Source organism: Macrobrachium rosenbergii, chromosome 43 (assembly GCF_040412425.1).
Source record: "Macrobrachium rosenbergii isolate ZJJX-2024 chromosome 43, ASM4041242v1, whole genome shotgun sequence".
Taxonomy (NCBI): domain Eukaryota; kingdom Metazoa; phylum Arthropoda; class Malacostraca; order Decapoda; family Palaemonidae; genus Macrobrachium; species Macrobrachium rosenbergii.
In genome coordinates this window covers 23,159,450-23,174,836 of record NC_089783.1, presented here as the reverse complement: position 1 = coordinate 23,174,836, position 15,387 = coordinate 23,159,450, and the positions used below count along the sequence as shown (strand labels likewise).

The 15,387-nt window shown below is 38.3% G+C and overlaps 1 protein-coding gene across 5 annotated transcripts in view; it reads left to right on the top strand.

Annotated features, from left to right (window-relative positions):
* Positions 1 to 7,559: 7,559 nt before the first annotated feature.
* The window catches only part of LOC136828655 (NK-tumor recognition protein-like), a 124,636-nt gene continuing 116,808 nt past the window's right edge, over positions 7,560 to 15,387 (top strand). Inside the window, exons 1-2 of one of the 5 annotated variants that reach the window (XM_067086701.1) lie at positions 7,779 to 7,910; positions 8,043 to 8,112. Coding sequence is in view for 1 of the 5 variants with exons in the window: in XM_067086700.1 (XP_066942801.1) it covers positions 8,275 to 8,291 (17 nt within the window). In the remaining 4 variants the exon portion in view is untranslated. Of the gene's footprint in view, positions 7,911 to 8,042; positions 8,156 to 8,259; positions 8,292 to 15,387 lie in introns of those variants that run through there. The other 4 variants (XM_067086704.1, XM_067086703.1, XM_067086702.1 and 1 more) reach the window with 4 other exon arrangements.

Below are 15,387 nucleotides of genomic sequence, written 5' to 3'. Positions count from 1 at the left end.
TCGTGGTTGTTGGAAAATGAACAATTAACCTCATTTGAACTGCATTTTAGTTTTCTGTAAAAGAAAAATATTCTGCCGGCTTTGTCTTTCCGTCTACACATTATTCTGTCTGCACTTTTTTCTGTCCACACTTTTTTCGTGTCCTCACATTTTTCTGTCTGCACTTTTTCTGTCCCCCCTCTGATCTTAAAAACTACTGAGGCTAGAAGGCTACAAATTGGTATGTTGTCAACCACCCTCCAATCATCAAACATACCAAATTGCAGCCCTCTAGCCTCAGTAGTTTTTTTTTTTTTTTTATTTAAGGTTAAAGTCAACCATAATCGTGCTTTGGCAACGATATAGGATAGGCCACCAACGAGTCGTGGTTACAGATTCATGGGCCGCGGCTCATACAGCATTATACCGAGACCACCGAAAGATAGATCTATTTTCGATGGCCTTGATTTTACGCTGTACGGAGAACTCGATTGCATTTTTTACTTGTTTTATTGCATAATTACAAACAGTTACCAGACTGTTATTTTTTAACTCGTATTATTATTTTTAAAAGTTCAAAGCTTTGACAATAGAAGCAGGTCAGTTCGGGATGCCTGCCATTCACATCCACTCGTTGCTTGACTTTTATCATCGTTATCCTGAACTGGCTTTCGAATTTAAAGCCCATATTTTAGAAAAGTGTGGGCAGTTCCACCTGTAGGAAATTTCTTTGCTATGAAGCTTATCTTCTTTACATCAGAAATTTAACTTAGATTGCAGTTTTTGTCAGTTAACTAATGCATCATCCGTATCATCTTCCATACTATAAACGTTACTGATCATAATTTGGCTGTAGTTTCCGGATCTGATGTTTTTTCCACTGCCTACTTCTTAGTCACTGCAAAGTCTGTGCTGCTTCCATCAGCAAAAATAACAGCATTACTGAGAGTTAGAACTCGCATCAGTAATTTGAATATCCATAATGGCATTAGCAACCTCGCTTTTCTTTTCATTGATTGTACTTGTTGCCTAGTAGACCTTAGTACTTATCAATTCATTTAGTTAACTTTTATCAAGATTATCGTTTCGTTAATATATTTATGCGAATATATATATATATATGTGTGTGTGTGTGTGTGTGTGTGTGTGTGTGTGTGTGTGTGTGTGTGTGTGTGTGTGAAAATAATAAACTCACGAGCACGTGTTTCACAGAAATAAATTTCTGGCGTCCACTGGAAACGAGCCTCAGTCTCCTGTGTGACAGACCAAGGTGTGAACGGGGGACCTACCAAGGGCATAAAAGAAGTTGGAACCGAAGTACAGTAGCCTACTTCGTACCTGAGGTTTTCCCTGACAGGCTTCTGAAGCTCAACATACCAGCGAATTTTACTCAACTTCCCGACCCATCGGCGAGTCATCGCTACCATTTTATTCGATTTGCCCCTTCACTGTGAGATATGATGGAAATAATGAACACATCATATAGTATATGTATATACATACACATATATGTATACATTATATATATGTATGTATGTATGTATGTATATGTATATATATATTATGTGAACGAAAAGCATTAAGAATAATGATATATATTATATTTTATGTTTTTTGTCAGTTAAGCATTTCTGGTTAGGCCGAGATATTTTGGGCAAGTGGAAACGCGAATCAGTGCCTACGTGTTTGCGAGTCAATGTTGAGGTAGCCTGTGGTTAGCTTCACTTCCTATGGAGACAAAGTGCATGGCTCCTCGAACGATGATGCTCTAACTACATCGGAATGTTCCGACGACCGGAAGTCGTTGGGTTCCGGTTGAGAGTTCGTTCGTGAGTTCGCTCTGAAGGGCGGTTTGTAGGAACTGTAGATTTCTCATTTTGAATACAGGTTAGGCATTCGGGTTCGGTGATTTTCTGGGGAAAGACCCACTCCTGTGGAAGTGCTTACGAACTGCTTGTGAGGTGAACTGAGACTTTGATTTTCAAAAGCCCGAATGAGCTTTATCATTTTTTATATTTAACCTGTACTGTTTCTTCCCCATGTAATCCTTGCTTTGAATATCTTTTGTTTGTCAATTCCCATTTTGATTTTTATTCCATTTGGTTTTTATGACATTTCTTGAATTTTTATTGCCATGTATTTTTATGTGTGGTTTTGGGTTAGTAACGTGGGTGAGATCCCTCATCTGTTTTTCTCTGTGCCTGTTTTAAAAAGTTTTTTTTTCCTTTATTTCCTCAGATGTTTTGGTTAGAGGTCAAATAAATGGAAAGGAACTTGACACACCGTGACTCTGGTTACGTCAGACATTTTTGACTCTTACGATGTAGAGACTTAATTAATTAAAGTTGGTAGCACTAGTTGGACTTGTTTCTGGGTTGCCTTTTCTGGGATATAGGCTTGTCTTTTCCCCACTACATCTTTAATCCATTCCAAACCATTTACCATGTTAGACTCTTGAATAAGCTGTTTTTCTATAGACATGATTTTGCTGTTAATCCTTGACTCACTTAGTAACTTGATTGTTGAGAGAGAGAGAGAGAGAGAGAGAGAGAGAGAGAGCTAAGTGCCAGCTCAGTCTCACACTGACAAATGCTACCGTGATACCTCTAGGTAAGAGTTAAGACCTCATCGAGGTCTTAATGCATATATATGAAATGCAAAAAGCAAAAAGCAGTGTGTTGAAGGATGAAATTGAGCTGCTAGACAGAGTCCTTTTGTATTTTTGAGGCAATGGGCAAAGCAACAGTTCAGGAACACCATATGTTTTTGCCTCGTGCTCAGACCTCTTCAGAGTCAATGATTAGTTGGCATTTTTGCTATTCGCCTCGAATGTTTTTAATCGTCTCATGTTGGACTAGTTCTCTGGTATATTTTCCTTTGGAACAGGTTGTGCTGCATATAAAAACAACTATGGTTTAAGAAAATATGCGTCAGTGACACTGCTTTAAGGCTAGCAAAAGGGGAACTTTGATTTTTCTTTGAGAAGAAAAGGAAGCGAATGAGTACGGTGTAAGAATGGGTAGAATGTGAATTTAATGATTAGTTGTATCAGGTATACTAGGAGCAGTTGTCTTATTTGTGAGACTATCAGTTCTTGCATCAATTTCCAATGACTCAGGTTTCCTCGTAAGATTATTAGTGTGTAAGTTCACTGTCCGAGAAAAAATCCATTGAGTCGCCAAATATCTCGTTTCACATTCTTTCAAGCTCAGCAATTTTGGTATTTCGCTCAGCAGTCCCTCTATCTCGCAGCACACTTTCATCCCTCAACACACGGCATTTTGCATTTCTTTATATTCATTCAATGTAGAATGTGCTCTTATCAAAACATTTATGGTCGAGCCATTTCAGTCTTCTAATATTATCATTAATGGTGCCACCTAAAACAAACACATTCACATTCTCTCCTTATCTTTTCCTCTGCCGGGTTTACAGGTGGATCAAATCAACCATCCTCTTTTACCAGTCATAATGCAGTCATTGACACTCAAATGTTCATCCCAACTGCCGACATTAATGCATGATGCAAACGTAAAGGGTATCTTTTATTTATATGTCTGGCCCCTTTAAATAAGAATGAGCGCAAAAACAGTGCCACGCATAATTTTGTCCATCATCTGTAATAGACAGAAGGACCTTTTAAAAATTGCTCGTTATTTGTGCAAAATGCAAGCTGTTTCTAAAGAGTTTTTGACAAGTGGTTTATTTCCGAGTTCAAGCTAATAAAATATATATATATATATATATATATATATATATATATATATATATATATATATATATATATATATATATATATATATATATATATATATATTTTTTTTCATGATATTGCCTTGCAATATGTATAGCGTTCCATGATTTTGATATATATACTATTCTAGTTGTAATGTGTTCTGTGAAGTAATAGTGTTTGTTGAAGTATCATATGTAGTGTAATGTCAGATCTCAAAAGAGTCTGTGATTTGAATAACTTAACAGCATAATTTGGAATTAGTAATGCGTTTCAATAATAACATAGTATGTGATTGCACATTTTGTCCCCCAGCAACAAATGTTCTGCACTTGTGATTTCGTATGTCGTGTTTTGGTTCAGTTGTCATTGTGAAAGATAACGCATTAACAAGCGAGGGAATAGCAATCGAGTTGTGTAATGTTTTGCCTCATACAAGAAAAAGACGAATGATTTCGCAATGTTTCATGTACTGTTCTGAAAACCAACTTTGGTTCTTTGTCTTGTTTTGAAAGCGTGCCATGTTTGACTAGCTAGGTGCCGACTGTTTTGATGGTGTTTAGATTTCATCAAGAGCTTCTTCCCATATGATTTTCTGGTAAAGATGTGTACCTTTTTGAGAGTAAATGCACATGTCTCAATTGATTACGCCATGTTTTGTAAGATTGCATTGCTCTGATCACGTATTGTTCTAACGCACCAGTTGGCCCTAACACATTTTGCTCTAGTAATGACATCATCTGATTGTTTTGTGTCTTGCTGGAATCCTAAAGTTTGTTGATTCTGCCTTCAGAGACCGGTCATGTGGTTCTCTCTCTCTCTCTCTCTCTCTCTCTCTCTCTCTTTCTTCAAAAGAGAATAAATATTAACCCTCTCGCGCTTACGGGTGTTCCTATAGTGCTACCTGGTATGCGACTTATGCTGTGGAGGGAAAAGTGGGGCTGGCGCAGAAGTTTCTTTGTAAAAATCAATACGTCCAAACTATAACTGATATAGGCTTCTGGTTTGATTGAATTTTTTCCTAAAGCAATCAGAAAATTTTTGCAAGGCTTAGAAATAATAAAAAAGACGTGATGAACGTGAGATTTTTAAGGAAAATCGTAGATATTTTTTTTAAATAATCATGAAAAATATAATAATTAGGTTTGAGGAGTTTATTTTATATGTAAATTGTGTGGAAATGTTTGAACTTTAACATGAAAACAATAATTTTGCTATAAATGTGTTTGCTAATTAGCTCTTACCGATTAAAAAATGCTAATTTTTTACAAAGTGCAGTTACCAGATTTTCCAACCTATTTATGTTGACGTTTCGTATCGTACCTAAGTAAGAAATAAAGATAGAAAAAAAATAAAGGTGGCATTAGAAATCTAAATAAATTTCCTATAAAACACAAAAGAAAGATATATGTATTGTTTGAATAAAATTGAGAAATTGTCATTAGATTATGGACAATCTTTTTTCTTTTTCTAAGAAAAAATACGGCAACAATTATTATATACAAACGTTGATATTTTTACATTTTGCTGTTCAGCACGATAAATTACAAAAAATGGCCGTTCGAATAATATATAATACATGCACATTGAAGTTATTTACAGATGCACAAACAGGCATACAAAAAATTATCTACGCATGCATAAATTCCGGCTGAACTACGGCGTTCAATGCGTATATACATACACTGACATTTTTCGTAATTACTCAGTAATGAATAACGCTAAGAAAAAAGTGAAAATTACAATGGAAAGCTGAATAAATTTTCTATAAATAGCCCACGTAAAAGCAATAAGTGCTTCCAGAAGAAATTGAGCAATTGAAGCTGAAAGACAGAAATGTTGTTGAAAGACAGAAATATATGTAAAAAAAGTAAATTCTTCACTATTTATCTTATCGAAGAACACTTGAAATATTATTCAAAATACTCAACAATCACTTGCAACTACTTTTATAACAATAGCAAAAGCGAAAGCACCTAACAAACGCAGATAAATGACGACAAAGCAAAAAATGTGAGTGCTAAAAAGACGTGCTGAACTCGGTCAAAATAGGAGGTGCACCTCTTTAGTTGGGGGAGGACTGCGGCGCATGCGCGATACCTATCGGTTTGCTGTTTACATTTTCTTGTAAGTCCAAGATCTGCCCACACAATGGCGCAGTCCTCGTTTTCTTTGGATGACTTTTTTTTTTTTTATGAATTTCCCCCGAAAATAACACATGGATGACGCAGAAATCGCGTCATCGGAGCACTTATGGCAAAAAATTTAGTGATGCAGTTTCGCATCATCGGATCACCAGAGGGTTAATGTAAAATGTTTGTGTGGTCACTGGTATTAATCTTAGCTTTTGAGATCTGAATGTAGGAAAAGTGCGTAACGGTGCCTAACAAAAAAGTGCATTTTGTGAATCTCAGGCAGGTATATTTCAGGTGATTTTGCAAATGTTTTTACAATCTTGTGTAAGGTAAAGTAAATTTTACTTATTATTACCATGGTATAATAAGGTATACCGCATTGAGGAATTTTTGCCTTGGTGAAATTGTTTTGGTAAATTTTTTTGCCTATTTTTGTGTTCTTGTGTTTGCAATCTCTTGATTTTTCACATTTTATATGTTGGTGATTTAACATTTTTTTTACTTAGCATTTTAAATATTTCTTGATAATTTAACATTGCATACTTGATTTAATTTTCATTTACTAAGATTTTCTTTTCAAATCTTGTGCAACTCTTAATAGTTTAAATTTTGCTTGATTAATTTTATGTTCTTGATAAATTGAAGTTTTTGTGATTTAGTTTTGCCTAATAATTTAATTAAAGAATTAATTAAATTTTGTGTGGTTTTCAAGTAATAGTAAATTTTTTTAGATTCTGAATTGTAGTTATAAATTTTGAATTTAAAAATAAATTTTTGTATGTAAAATTAAAGAAAAAAAAGTGTTTCATTTACTGACCACCAGTGAATTGGATTAATTGTGTACATAAGGCAAAGTGATAAACATGTTTTGTTCCTTTAGTTTTGATGAAGTGAATTAAGACCAGGGAAACAGTGAAAGTTGTTTGATGGAGTAATGCTCTTTTACTCTAGTATATTTCTTGTTTAATTGCTGATACTTCACTCTTGTTTTGATAAACCTAGTTTGATTTTTCATGTGATCAATAAGTTTTTAAGGGATCACTGTTACCTTTAGAGTACTCAGTCGTAATTTTTATCGTTATGAGAGTTCAGGTGTCTGGCTGAAGTGAGGTAAATTTTTGAATTCTGTGATTAGTGGTGTAATAAACACATTTTACTTGGTACACATCATATATATATTTATATATATATATATATATATATATATATATATATATATATATATATATATATATATATATATATATATATATATATATATATATATATATATATATATATATATATATATACATATTCAAAAGGCAACTGTGAAATTGTGCCACTCATGTCTTTCTGTGCTTTATTTTCAATAAATCCCCACCCAACTGCAGCCCCTGTCTCAGTACAAATATTATATATATATATATATATATATATATATATATATATATATATATATATATATATATATATATATATATATATATATCACAATAATGCTGCGCTGAGTTATGAGTAGATATTTACTTAGTTACATTGAACTGTCTTTGAATGGAGATAATAGTAACTGTGAAATTCTCATAGCGTCAATATATCACAGGTTATTATTGCGGAAGGGGAAACAAACATCCTTATTTTCATTTTAATTATACAAGAAGAGTGCATTGAAAATAGGTTGTATTATATTTTATTTAGTTATTGACAAATTATATTTAGGATTATGCCTGCGCAGACCGCAAAAGCACGACCGCCATCAGACATTCAAATTTCGCGCCCGTTCATTTTGAAATCTCCCCATATGTTGAATATTAGCTTGCATGATCACCATCATAAATATTCATTGGCTCAATATTACTTAAACCTTTCCCACACCCAGAATAAATGTTTCTTATGTGTGTGAGATAATCTTGCTCTTATGATATGATCATTCTTTATTATAAGATGAATAAGGGAGAGTCTGTTTTATTGATGTTTTGATTTGGGTAGTTTCCCGATCTAGTTGAATATTGGGAGACGTTTCGCGTGTATATGTTGCTTATTAAGCATTTTCTCGCTTGATTTCACTACTGACAGTGACACAGGTAATTATTTAACTAATGTGATGTTAGTTACACTAATTTACAGCTGTTATTCTGTGGCAGTTATGTAAATGTTTTTGATGTTTTCCCAGTAACCTTACGATCTTCGTAACCTATTGTTTATCTCGCCACCAGGTTAATGCTTGGCTGTTTGGCCCTGTCGTCTTACATCTTGGTTTGGTCCACAGGGATTTCCTCGACTGTCGTAAGCCACAGCGGAGGTTGTTCATACTTTATAGTGCATATAGGTTAGCCATGGAAATATTGTATGGCAGTTTCTCAAAACAACAATTTCAGCTCAGTCTTGATAGGCCTAGGCTCTCGGGGTAGTTGCGGTAGGCTTGTTTGGCCTGTGCCTAGGCCTCATATGAAGATCAGGCTAAGGTACACAGTAACTGTTGAGTACCCTGCCAAATTTACCTTTTTGGATAGTCTTAGCAAAAATTACGTTGATTAGGGGTTGTTGAGCGAAGGTTGCCTAGGCTATCCTGGCTAGGCTATGGTTAATCATGGCGGGTTCTAGTCTAGCAGAGCGAGTTTTGACGCGATAATTTGCACATCAGTGATTTTACACTTTGATGTACCTCACCATAGTTTAAGCTTGTGCTTGCACAGACTTTGGTAATTCTAAGCCGTAATTCCGCGATGAGCTAGACTGTGGCAATTGACGTTTTTCCTATGTTATTGTACTTGCTTTACAAAAATTTAAAGTAATGTTTTGTCGGCCAGTTGTAACTAAACTGTAATTGACCTTTGAAGACTACACTACCGACGGGGTAGATCTAAGCCGGCATTCCGCGGCGAGCCCCCCACTCCCCACCATAGCTAATACAGCAAAATTGTAACCAGTAAACGCATCTAGGGTACGTTAGGTTGGTATTTTTAGGGGTGTTTACCGGTTACAATTTTGCCGTATTAGCTATGGAAGGGGGAGGGGACGGCTCACCATGGAATGCCAGCTTAGATCTACCCCGTTGGTAGTATAGTCTTCAAAGGTCAATTACAGTTTAGTAACAGCCGGCCGACAAAATATTACTTTAAATTCTTGTAAAGCAAATAAAATAAAATAGGAAAACATCAATTGCCAGTCTAGCTCACCGTGGAACTACGGCTTAGAATTACCCAGACTTTTCCTACACTTGCAGGCCTACGGTAACTTATCTACATTAACTCCCAACCCCTTCTCCATTTTCCATGTGTGTTTCTTGTGCCATCCCTCCCTCTCCCCATCGCACTCTCTCCCTCATCCAGTAATCTAAAGGGGATCTTTCCTAGACAGTGGCCCCCAGGGGTTTTAACCTGGTATGTAGCCTATCCACCTTTGCGGTGTGTTTAGTACAGGCCCGTTGGGAATGACTGAAAAACATAATCAGAAGACTAAATATCGTAAAGATAATGACTCCATAGAAATATTAATGTAGTCATAGAAATATTAATCCTAGATAACAACCCCCGAACTTTGCTGGGGGTCACTGTCTAGGAAAGATAAAAAACATACCATACACTGTTTGGAGGCTTGCCACTCAGCACCTCACATGATCACTGACTGACAGGAACCAACCTCTCACCATTTTTCAGCTTTTTTTTTTTCCATCTAATAGGCTACTGGGGATTAACATGAGAATATGATGGTCAACAAAATTTTTCTCTTATCCTGTAATTAGCCAAATGGAATGAATTACAGTTTAATCTTTGTTCGTAGACAAATGCTAACCTTCATTATTTACATAGGATTTAACTTTGGGTGCGAGCTGGAAACTGCTTTTTAAACTTACTGACAAGGTAGTCAACTGTTGACAGATAGGGGCAGCCCTGCCTATTTGTTGGTCTGCACTCCACTTTGCTTTTGCCTGCCATCCAGTGCAGATGTCTAACCTACAATTCTCTGTTCCCAACTTTTCTGTTTACCCTTACAAATAAAGTTGTTTTTATCAGCATTCTTTATATTTTTTTATTGTTTGTGGTTTGTCTGAATATAAATAATGAACCTAACCCATGAATCATTTAAGCCCTCTTCTTCCATCCTGAGGAAGCCTCTGAATATGTGGCAGTGTCCTGGTAAGGAAGATCTTGTAAAAGGTTTCACTCCTTGGTGGAGGTAGACCCCCATACCCTTTTCATCTCTTGCAGGAAGCATTTATGTAACAGAGGTAGGCTTGTTGTGAGTTCTGCTATTGACCGTGAGAACAGTGGGTGAAGTTTATGGCTAAGAAGAAAAAAGAGAAGTTTGCAGTGTCATCGAAGAGCAACAGTCTGCTGGTGACACCAAAGGAGGTTTTTGGCACCTTTCTTCCTTTTGCTGAACTGCCACCTGTTGGTTTTACTCCTAAGGGAGGAGTTTCCCCTTCACTGACTTCCACTGATTATTCAGTGGGAAACCACCGAGGTGGAGAGGGCGCCCATTCCAACATTTTCATGGAGAGAGAGTTTTCTGGTGCATACTTTCTCTGGGCGAAGGGAAGTGCCATAGGTAACCTGACTTTCTCTTCAGGTGCTGAGAGACATAAGGAGTTGTGGCTTTTTCTGGGCCTTTTGGGAGAGCCCAGAATCTTGTCTTTACTTGGCCACCTCACCTGTGACTTCTTCTATGGAGACTGTAACAGAGTCTAATCAAGGTACAGTATTGACTGGCTCGCTGACTACCCCCACCTTCATAGCCTAGTATCTGCGCACGCACCTTCAGTGATGTGCTCAGAAGAGTTGTCATCTTACTTTATGGGGGCAGTTCTCCTCCATTCAGTCCACTATATTGACCTTGGCTGTGCTTAGCAAGAAGAAGTCAGAGCAGTTCAGGAGAAAGTTGTCATCATCTGCATCTTCCTTGTTGGGTGCTTTTGCCCACCCTTATGACCTCCACCAGTTGTAAGGGGGTTGGGGGGGAAGAAGGCAGCTGCTATGTCTTCTCGCCACAGGAAGTCTTGTGAGGCTTTTAGCTGTCAGTCCTCTCCACAGCTTCTCCTGTGGAAAGGACTGACAGGGCTCTCTCTAGATGTACCGTGAGTACCACCGCACTTGTTGTTGTGTGTGTGTGTGTGTGTGTTTTTTTTTTTTTTTTTTTTTTTTTCTCTCTTCGCTCTCTCTCTCTCTCTCTCTCTCCAAGGACCAATGTATGATATTGTGAGGTGTAGCGGTAGAGCAGTGGTCCAGTTCCACAGTCTTGGAGAGTAAATTAAACAACCACTACTAAACATAAAGATTTATTGTTCTTACACAAATACAAACTTTCGTTCTTTAAATTGGGAGAAGCTTGCAAACATGAGATGGATTGGCCCACTAACAACTTACTGACAAGATCATTAACAGTCGACAGGTAGGGGGAAGCCTTGCCCACCTGTCGGTCTGCATTCCACAATGCTTTCGGTTGCTGTCAGCTGCAGACATCTTTTCTTTGGCTCTGCAACTACCTTCACCATTACTTATTTCATGGTCTGGGCTTTTGAGTACTGTATTTAGGTTTTTTTCTTTCCCTTTTCTGTGTGTGATAGATTTATTGTGTTTGATTGAAATTGGATCAAACCCATAAATCAAATAAACCATCCTTTTCCTCTACACTGAGGAAACCTCTCACTATCAGGCACTGTCCTGGGATTGACAGACCCTGTAAGTGATTCCTTTCAAGTATTGAAGTTGACCCACATGCACTGTGTGTATGTATTTTAGAAACATGTCTGCAATCAAGAGGATGCATTTTCTGAATTCCATGAGTGACTGCCAGAACAGTGGGTAAAATTTGCGACCAAGAAAAAGAAAGCTGGGAAGATTTCACTCATGCCATCAGAGGAGAATACTCTGCTGGTGACACCAAAGGAGGTCTTTGGCACCTTCCTTCCACCGGCTGTTTTGACTGCCAAGGGAACTATCTCCCCCTCATTGTCTCACACCGATTGTTCATTTAGGAATCAGGAAGAGGGAGAGGACATTCACTCTGGTAACTCGTTTGAGGCTTAATTTCACTCGGCGGGAGAGTCTTCCATTGGCAGACTCTCTTTCTGGGCAGAAGGAAGACCTCACTACTAATCCAACTGTTATTGCAAGACTGGTGGATGCCAAGCAACTTAGTGAGTTATGGCCATCCTAGGGTTTGTTCTGACACGATATACAAACCTGAGGTCCTTTACATTAGGAATTACTTACGGCGAAGCTGGACACGGCCATTAAACTCTTGAGCAAGGTGGTTAGGCAGCAACTGTCGTCAGGTAGGCAGGAATACCCGCCTGCCCAGATGTAAATATTCCAGTTTGCTTTCGGCTGTCATGCATTGCAGACATGTTTTTTGATCTCTTTGCCTGACTGTTGTTAAGCTCTTTATTATCCCGGTGGGATCTTTCTGTATTTTTGTGTGTATATTACATGTTTGATATTAATACAAACTCACAATTTGTGATAGCCTTGCATAAGCCGTTGTTCCCCTGCTTCTGTGTCTTAGGTTTGACAGCCAAGGGCGTATTTAGAGGGGTGTAACCGAGTGGTAATGCTTCTACTTCAGTAGCCCTTTATTTAGATACTGAAGGTATTGCCCTGTATGTTCCGAGATATTAGATTGGGACCTAATATCTTCGCTCCCCTGCATTGATCAGGATGTAAGAGTTTGCTCCCCTTGGGCTCCTGCCCTTTGTGTACAAGGGCATGGCTACTTCCTTTCTACTTGTGCTGAGTGTTGTTTTCACCACCTGTCCTAGAGAGTTGCCGGGGGCGGGGGAGTTTGCTGGCATTGTTGGTAAGTTTCGCTTCCACAGTGCCCTTGGTGGCTTCCCCTCCTTCCTTCTCTCTCCTTCGCCCTTTTCGCTCGCTCGTCGGGCGAAGACCGTGAGGGGGTGGGGGGGACGTGTAGGCGGTCGGGCGACCTCTTCTAAGGGGCCTCCTCTTGCTGCGTAGGGCAGTTCCCCTTGGAGTTAGAGGAGTCTCCCTCTACTAATCATCTTTGCGTTTTCTTTCAGGTTGACAGTGAGCATCGCAGGCACAGCAGTAGTTGGCTGGATATCTCAGTTGGGATATCTTTGCACAAAGGAGTCCCGGCATTCATTCAGTGTTGCTTCGTGATCGACCACAGCACCTGGTTGGAATGGCATAGTTCCATGTCAGGATTGTTTGGACTCTGTTCTCGCCGATGTGGGTCGATCGCTGTCATTGCTGGCCTTCGTGTATGCTGTGGCACTGCCTCTAGTGTACTTGTGGTCCATCTGCTCCTTCTGTTTCCTGTGTTATGCTCCTGTTGACTCAGCGACAGTCTCTGGGCAGCTCTTCCTGGTCTCCTGCCACACCGTCCTGATCATTCCTGACGCTGCTGGTGACTTTCATGTGACATTCCTGGCCGTTGCGGTAACTCCTTCCTTCTGAACCACTTCCATAGCTCCTGCATCGGCTGTCCTGATCGTGCCTGCTGCTTCTCCTGGTGGTTGTGTCCTGGGCCGCTTCCGTTGCAATCCTACCTAGCTGGCCTGGAGGATATGATGTTTCATGTCCACCATCCTGTGGAAGATGTCGGAGTGAAGGTGAAGGAAGTCGCCCTGTGGAAGTAGCCGCCACCTTCTTCAACTTAGCCTCGATTTTATCTTTTGCTGCCTCTTCCCTTCCTCTCCTGAGGTTCAAGGGGGTCCCGGGAACCAGATAGACCTCCGTCGGCCAAAGGAGAGGAAGGCTGCCTCTTTCCTCTTGATGCCCTTGGACATCTAGGTTTGAAAATTTTGTTTGCCTAACCTCTCCTTAAATGATTCAATTATGTGATCCACTCACCTGTTCACGTTGTTCTTTTTTCACTATGCAATCCAGCTTACGACAACAAAAACCACAAAACAGACTTACAACGTGTGCACAACTCCAGTGAGTTCAAGAGACTCACTCAGATTCCTCCCTCCAACCGGTGAGTCTTCCTAATGTAAAGGACTGTTGGTTTGTATATCATGCAGGAACGAATCACAGTTTTTAAGGGGAGCGTTTGAAAAAATAGTTTTTTATTAATAACTCTGGTTTTTTTTACATGAATCAGTTTGAAATTTTGGGCATTGGTTAGTTTATGTATAATCTAAAAGGTCAGTATTCATATTTTCCTTCCCCACATTTGCTGGTACCCTGCCCCCAAAAAAAAATTCTTTAAAAATAAACTCAGCCATAACTATTGCAACCTAAGAGCTGAAAATTACATGGTAGACAGGTATTATAGATTGGAATAAAGTAATAGAGTGTTTTTTTTAATTTTTTTTTTATAAGTATTTTTCGGTTTTTGAAAAATCTTGGATCGATTTCATGGAAAAATAAATCCCAAAAATATTTTTGGGACCAAAAAAAACTATAGTTTTGTGGACAATTTATTTAGCTTTCATTTGCTTTTTGTTCCATTGAGATAGGTGAATTCGTTACGTCTGAGTTTCCATTTGAAGGTCGATAACTTTAGTTTTGAGATATCGGCCTCCAAAGTTTTATGATGACATTTTTTGCTTGTCTGTTCATTTATTTGCTTGTTGTCTCACACACTGAGGTTTTTATGACAAATTTAATATGTTATATCATATTGGTGTTATCTGTGATTATTATTTTATGTATATTGAATTATATTTTATATATTTAGGCTCCTGGTCCCCCTCTTTCCTCTCTCTTGGATGCCTCCCTCTTCATGATGTCGTTTCTTCCTTTCTCTTATGGAACGTAGATGTTATTTAAATTTTCTTGGTCTCGGCATGGTTTCTTCTGAGCAAAGAAGTATTGCAAAGCCAAGAGAAATACAAAAAATTGACTTGCAAAGTAATATAAGTGTGCTGAATGAAAAGTGTGGCAAAACACGGGTGAGGTTGGGCAGAGCGACATCTTGCTTCATTGAGAGCTGAGCTGCCACTGATTGCCCAAGTGGGTACACTCCTTCACCCAACAGAGCCTCTACGCACATGCGTAGGATATAGTTACCATATACCGCACTTAGATATTCTTCTTTGATAGCTAAATTGAAATTACTACCGATATACTAAAGTTATCATTACATTATACGAAAAATGTAATTTTCTCAGTGATAGTAGGGTTACGGTTTTGGCTTATAACTCCAAAACTATTGCGAATTTTTTAATAAAATTTTCTGAGAATATAGTCAAGAGATGTAAGAGTCCTTATGTGAAATATCAGGAAAAATTTGGATTCTTCGATTTTTTCATCAAACGCTCCCCTTAAAGGTTAATTGTATTTTTCCTAATTATACAAACCTGAGGTCCTTCACATTACATTTTTATGCCCACCTCATGCCACCCCTCAATTTGCAACCTGACTCGAAAGGCAAACTGGAATGTTTACATCTGGGCAGGTGAGTATTCCCATCTACCTGACAGTAGTTACTGCCTAACCACCTTGTTCAAGAGTTTAACGGCTGTTTCCGGCTTCACATTTGTAAAGTGCTGAAAGCTTTATTTTATGGTCTTGCATAGCAGTTATTGCATGCAGTGTTCTGTAACATATAACAGCTCCTTTATTATTTTGCAAAACTTGTTTTTCATGTTTC